The 6,520-nt window shown below is 26.1% G+C and overlaps 3 protein-coding genes across 3 annotated transcripts; 2 read left to right on the top strand and 1 right to left on the bottom strand.

Annotated features, from left to right (window-relative positions):
- Positions 1-472: 472 nt before the first annotated feature.
- On the top strand, positions 473-2,026 carry ENU1_050580 (Nin one binding (NOB1) Zn-ribbon family protein; the record flags this gene model as incomplete). Its single annotated transcript, XM_008857846.1, has 1 exon — positions 473-2,026. One exon carries the CDS (start codon positions 473-475, stop codon positions 2,024-2,026), a length of 1,554 nt encoding a protein of 517 aa, XP_008856068.1.
- Positions 2,027-2,218: 192 nt separating this feature from the next.
- ENU1_050570 (hypothetical protein) lies at positions 2,219-2,697 on the bottom strand (the record flags this gene model as incomplete). Its single annotated transcript, XM_008857845.1, has 1 exon — positions 2,219-2,697. A coding segment is annotated over one exon (479 nt), but the record flags the coding sequence as incomplete, so codon positions are not given.
- Positions 2,698-5,725: 3,028 nt separating this feature from the next.
- On the top strand, positions 5,726-6,088 carry ENU1_050560 (hypothetical protein; the record flags this gene model as incomplete). Its single annotated transcript, XM_008857844.1, has 1 exon — positions 5,726-6,088. The coding sequence occupies one exon, from the start codon at positions 5,726-5,728 to the stop codon at positions 6,086-6,088; it is 363 nt and encodes a 120-aa protein (XP_008856066.1).
- Between the last annotated feature and the right edge of the window lie 432 nt (positions 6,089-6,520).

Genomic DNA, 6,520 nt, shown 5'->3' with positions numbered 1-6,520 from the left:
TTTTTTTTTAAAAAGGGGTTTTTTTATTTTTAACTTTCGTATTTTACTTTTCTTTTGATTTTTTGATTATTTATTATATTTTATTATACTTATTTTATTTTTTATTAGAATATTTCTTTTTAAGTTCATTGAAACTTTGAAGAAGTATTTCTTGTACTTCAATTAATAAATTCGTTGCTATTTTTCCTATCTTTTTTATTGTGTTATTTCGGAAGATCTTATATATTTTCATTGATTTACTAAAGAATTTAAATAAACATCGTTTCGTATAACTTTAAATTCTCAGTTTGAGTAAAATTACATCAATAGTTCAAATTTAAATATAGACAATACTCGAAAGTAATAATAGATATTTTATAAATTATAATTTTTAAAAACAAAAAACATATTATTATATTTTTGTAATAAATAACAAAAATAAAAACAAATTTAAAACCCTAAAAAAAAGAAAAAAAAATATGAAAGAAAACAGATGGAGGATTTACTTCACGATTATTTAATTGTTGATACAAATATCTTTCTTCGTGACACTGGAGCAAAACTAAATCGATTTGCACATCATATTGTTACAGTTGAAGATGTAATTAAAGAAGTAAAGGATGAAGTATCACGACACAGACTAGAAACCCTACCATATGACTTAGAATTATCTGAACCTAAACAAGAAGATATTGATTATACCGTTAGATTCTCAAAAGAAACTGGAGATTATAGAAACTTATCATTGCAAGATATTAAGGTTATTGCACTTGCTGTACGTTATGTTAGAGAAAAATTACCATTTCTTGAACTTGCAAAACATCCTGGAGACTCAAGAAAAGTGATGAATGAACAAGAACGATTAAAAAAAATTCATGAAATGAAACAAACTAAGTCTAGTAAGAAAGAAGAAAAAGAAATACAGAAGAATGATGAAGAACATAAATCATTAACATGGACTGTTCCTGTAAAAAATGAGGAAGTTAAAGGAACAGAAGACCCAAGATTTCCAAAATTAGGGGAAATGTTAAATGCAAAAACAAGACCTAAAATTGTTACTCAATATGATTATGATCCCGAAGAAGAAGAGCATAAAGAAAAAATTGATGTATTTGCAGAAACAGATAAAGAAAATGAAGAAGAAGATAAAGGATATAATTATTATAATGATTATAATGAAATATCTGAAGAAGAAGAAATAGAAGAAAATGAAGAACAAGACACAGAAGAGACATTAATAAAAGAAGAAGACAATAAAGAAGAAATAAAAGAAGAGGAGGATAAAGATATTGGTAAAGTTCGAATAGAACCAAATGAAGATAGTCAAAGAACGGAATTTATTGTTACTAAAGCACCAATTAAAAAAGAAAAAGAGGTTGAAGTTGATGAAGATGGGTTCATTAGTGTAAGTAAAGGAAAGAAAAAAGAAAATAAAAAGAAAGATGATGGGTTTGGAGAATGGATCACACCAACAAACTATCATCAATTAACAAAGAAAACAACATTTGAAAAAAAATCAATTAAACCATTACGTGTTGTTTGTATGACTTCTGATTATACAATGCAAAATGTAATGATGCAAATGGGAATTCGAGTGATGTCTGTTGAAGGAAAAATGATAAGAAAAATAATGAAATGGATGTTAAAATGCCTTATTTGTCAAGAACAAATTTTTGATATGACAAAAATGTTCTGTCCAAAATGTGGATATCATGATTTAAGACGTATTTCCTATTATGTATTAGCAAATGGATCAATTAAAGAAAACTTTAATGCAAACAGAACACTTAGTAAACGTGGTAGAATTTATAATGTTACTATTCCTAAAGGAGGTAAAGATAAAGGAATTATATTAACTGAAGATGTTTACAATGAACGTATTAAAGCAGCAAAGAGAACAGCAAAAAAACATAGTAAAATTACTGATGGGTTTGGAGTTGCTACTCTTGCAGAGAAATCTGTAGTCATTGAGAATGGAAGAAAGAATCCTAATGTTGCAAGAAGAAAAATAGGAAAGAAAAATAAGAGACTTCAAAAAGATTATTAATATTGTGTAAAATGTTATTGTTTCTTGTCAACACTCCTTTAAAAAAGAAGGATATTAACAACGATTTACTAAATTAGAATAACTACTTTTTAATTTATTTTTAATTTAATTTTATAATAAAAATCTTAGTAAAAGAAATAAATATTAACTGATTTCAGTTGTTCCAATTTATGCATTAAACAAACGCTGAAATTAGAATGCATATGGCATACCTGGGAGAGTACCTGAGAACCCATCAAAGAATTGGGCGAATGGGTCAACATAATAACGGCTTGCATAATATGTTAAATAATCATCAGTCAAAGAATATTCTATATCTTCAGTTTCATCAACATCTTCAATCTCTTCTTCATTTTCTTCTTCCTCATCATCATCACTTTCTTCTCCTTCAAGAGCCTCAAGATCTTCATCAAGTTCAGCATCAAGGTCATCATCAAGGAACATATCTTCTTCATTATCACCAAGTTGATATTCTTCATAGTCATCATTATCAAATTCATTCATATCTTCAATATCTTCATTTTCTTCTTCTTCATTTTCATCATCATCATCTTCTTCTTCCTCTATGTCATCTTCTGTATTTTCTTCTTCTTCATTGTCTTCAATCTCATACTCGTCATCATTTTCTTCATCATTGTTTTCATATGCAACATCATTTAAAGCATATTCTTCTTGTGAGTCACTCTACAAACCAATAAATATTTTTCCTTTTGACTTTCAAAATTCCTTCTTTTATGTAATTGTGTTGTTTGTTATGTTTTACGAAATAAACAACATAAATAATACTTTGACTTTTCACAGTATATCACTTTGGTATTAAAAGGAATGTGCTTCATTATATAAGTAATAAAAACAAACAGTGAATAACTCAACATCTGCAGCATCAACTTCGTATGCATTGGCAACAAAAAGAACCATTAGTAAAAACAAAAATGCCGTCATTATGATAATATAAAATATAATTTCTGAAATTCTTTTTCAGTTCTTTTTATTTTTTTTGTAATTCTTTTTTATTATTTTTTGTTCTTGACTTTTCTTGTTTTTAATTTTCTCTTCTAAAATGAGATACATAGCATAAAATAATGAATTGAGTTTTATCTGATTTTCATCATTTCCTAACCTGTCAATTGCTTTGGAAAGAAATTACTTGGGTCATTCTTCATAACTTCTATGAGAACAATACTCGGAATTCATAGCTTCTTCTTGTTTTTTCAATTCTAATGCACTAATAAATCCAGGATAGTTCATTGTTGAACGTTGTTGATTTGATCTTTTTCTATTATTCATTTCTTCAAACTCCTCTAGTTCACTAGGATAGTATTCTCCCCACTCTGACGCAATTTGGTTCATTTGCTCAACAGTGAGTTCAACTGAGCTTACTGAGATTGGAGATGCTGGTTGATACTCCATAAACCCAAATGGATTTTTTGTTGTTCTGTTTTTCCTCATTTCTATTTCTCCTTATAAGTTTCTTTAAGTGTTGTTGTCTCTTCATGCTGAGAGACAACTATATTGGTTATGATGAGGAAGAGACAGACAGGATATAAAAGGTGTGTTATTAACATAAACAAGACTTGAAGAAAATGAAAAGGTGATGTTTTGTATTGTCAAAAGACATTTTTCGTTTTGGGAAAAAAGGTTGTACCATTTGTTTTAGTTATTACAGGTGCTATTTCTTGAATAGTATTTTTTGTTTGATGAAGAACAGAAGTGGTTGTATGAACAAAATAGCTAACAACTAGACTATATTGTTCCACTTGAACACTTAAAGCATGGACAATAATTTATATTATTTTTGTGTGTGGATGATATTGGTTTATTAGTTGACTTATTTTGAATGGGTTTAATCAATAAACATCTAACGTATGACAAGAATTATTTTATTGTATATTGGTAATGATATTAGATGATTTTTTTATTAATAGTAAATAAACAAGAGAGTTATTTATTGTTTAGACTCAAAAATGAACATTATTCATGACAAAGCATAGTAAATCATACTAGATGACAGATAACTATGTTAAGTTTATTAATGACTAAATCATTATATGGATTTAACTAATGGTTATTAATGTTCTAAGAGCTACAACCATCATAACACGAATATGTTATGACAGAAAAATTAATATATGTGATAATCAATTGAACAAGAACGGTGAGTTGGTATGCACTAATTCTAAACATAAATAAGCAGATTTATTGAAGTTATCAGTTGATTTATTCTCTTGAACAGAATAAGTTCATATTAAATGGTATAAAAAGAGTCTAGATAAATGAAATCAATTGTAGTTTAATGAAATTCAATGAAAATGTCTCATTTTGTATGTATTGTTTAGTTAAATCATTTCTTTTTCATTGATTAATACTGAACAATATAATTTTATTAGACTTTTATAATGTATTTTTCTTATAATGTTATGGGATTATAAGTTGATAATAACGAGAAAATCTATTGAATATTTAATGATGAATATACAATTGTAATTGATTTGATGAAAGATAACAACTATCTGTTATTTTCAATGAAGAATCAAACAAAGAGGTTTAATATACTGATTAGTGATTAAGTTGTCAGTCTTGTTTTAGTAAATATATTCTAATTGTTGTATTATTATATGTTTTTGATTCTTTTATAATCCAAGAGAACAATATAGCTGCTATTTATATTCAATATCCAGTGCTTTACCATTATTATAAAAAGAAGTTAGAAACAAAAGCACTTTATTTATCATCTGTATTAATTCAATTTTAATCATAAATAATCTAGCAACAATTAATAAAACTCAAGTCATTCTATTGTTTGAAAACGATGACTTTCAATAGAGCAAAAACAAAACAAGAGGAGCTTCACCCTGAGAATAATAACAGAAAGAGATGAAGTATGTTCATGATTATTTTATAAACTTAATAGTCTAAAGAGTTGTAAAGAAGTGTATACAATGAAAATAAAGAACAACAATACTATGACAGAGTAATAGTGATTGTATAATAATAAAGAGAACAATTGTCATACTCATCAAACAACTGATATGACAAGTTTTATTAATTATTTTAGAATAAAATTATTTTACATAAAAAATACTATTCATTAAACTATAAATGATATAACTTTAATTCTCATTACCAAAAGAAAATTTCTTATTATATTAACTAATGAATATAATTTCTACCACTGATTTATTCAATATTATTCAATACCTGAAGAATGATGACATTATTTCACTTTCGTTATCTTGTAAATCAACTAGAAGAGAAATAATGTCACTGTCATTGAATTTAGTTAAAACAAGGTTTGAAAAAGAAACAAAACAAATAGAACCAATAATCAAACTACTTCCAAACAATTTCCATTTTGATTTCTTTGTTTTTATGACTTATAAATACAAAACAATGGACAATCAATTTGTTCTACTTCTTCAGACAAATTACAACCAATTCAAATACTTCATACCATTGTTTACACAAAATGAATTATTTCATAAGACTATAAAACAATTTTATATTGAAGTAACAAATAAAGAAGAAATAAATAACACAAGAAATACATTTATTGACTATGTTTATTCACATGCAATTCAATACCATGACATCAACCTGGTTTTTTTTCTTCTTTCACACACTAGTTTGATTGATTCAGAATCATTAAATAGGACTATTCATTTGATACAGAATATTGGGATGGAAATAATTTTTCATTACATGAAGTACCATAAAGTAACTAATGAGTCACAGGTCATTATTGTCAGAGTATTTCCATATATTGTTTCAGAACCAATAACTAAGTTTTATGTGAATGAGTTGATTCAATTATTAAAATCAAAGACAATGATAGTCAGGCAGGAAACTGAATGTTGTATCAAACTACTTATTCAAAGGCATATGATTGATGCACAATCTATTCCACCACTATTTAGAAGAATCGTCATTAATAAAAATACCCAACCTCTTCAAAAGAAAGTTGAAAGAAAATTAGAAACACAGAAGAAAGTAATGAAAATTAAACAACCAGTGAATGAATTAAGAAATACACTCCATCACTTATTAAAAACCATTGACAATTGATTTGTGATTATAATTACATTATAATAAACAAGGAAGCATTTATTTATTGTTTTATAAAAATAAATTATGAGATATTCTATATAGTGAAGATTTAAATGCTATTAGAAATAAGAATCTAAATCATTTGACATATTTAATACAAATACGTGTTGGTTTATTAAAGTATGAGTGGTGTTATTATATTATTGATATTTCTTATACCTAACATTCTTTTATTGGGTCTATTTCATTTTCTATTTAAAAATTAGACTTAGTAATAAAATATACAACAATTCTTCTCATTGAAACTAAACCTAAAATGAAATAAACACAGCACCACATTAGTTGAATGATTATATCAAACATTAACTAACAAACAAAGTATCAAATTGGAGTGTTTAAATAATATGCACAAATTAATGAAAGTATGAAATAATTAAAGAATTAGAATAG

The sequence above is a fragment of the Entamoeba nuttalli genome (assembly GCF_000257125.1).
Source record: "Entamoeba nuttalli P19 unplaced genomic scaffold asmbl_2986, whole genome shotgun sequence".
In the NCBI taxonomy this organism is placed as follows: domain Eukaryota; phylum Evosea; order Mastigamoebida; family Endamoebidae; genus Entamoeba; species Entamoeba nuttalli.
Note: the sequence above shows the minus strand (reverse complement) of the source record. Positions and strands in the feature narration are given on the sequence as shown.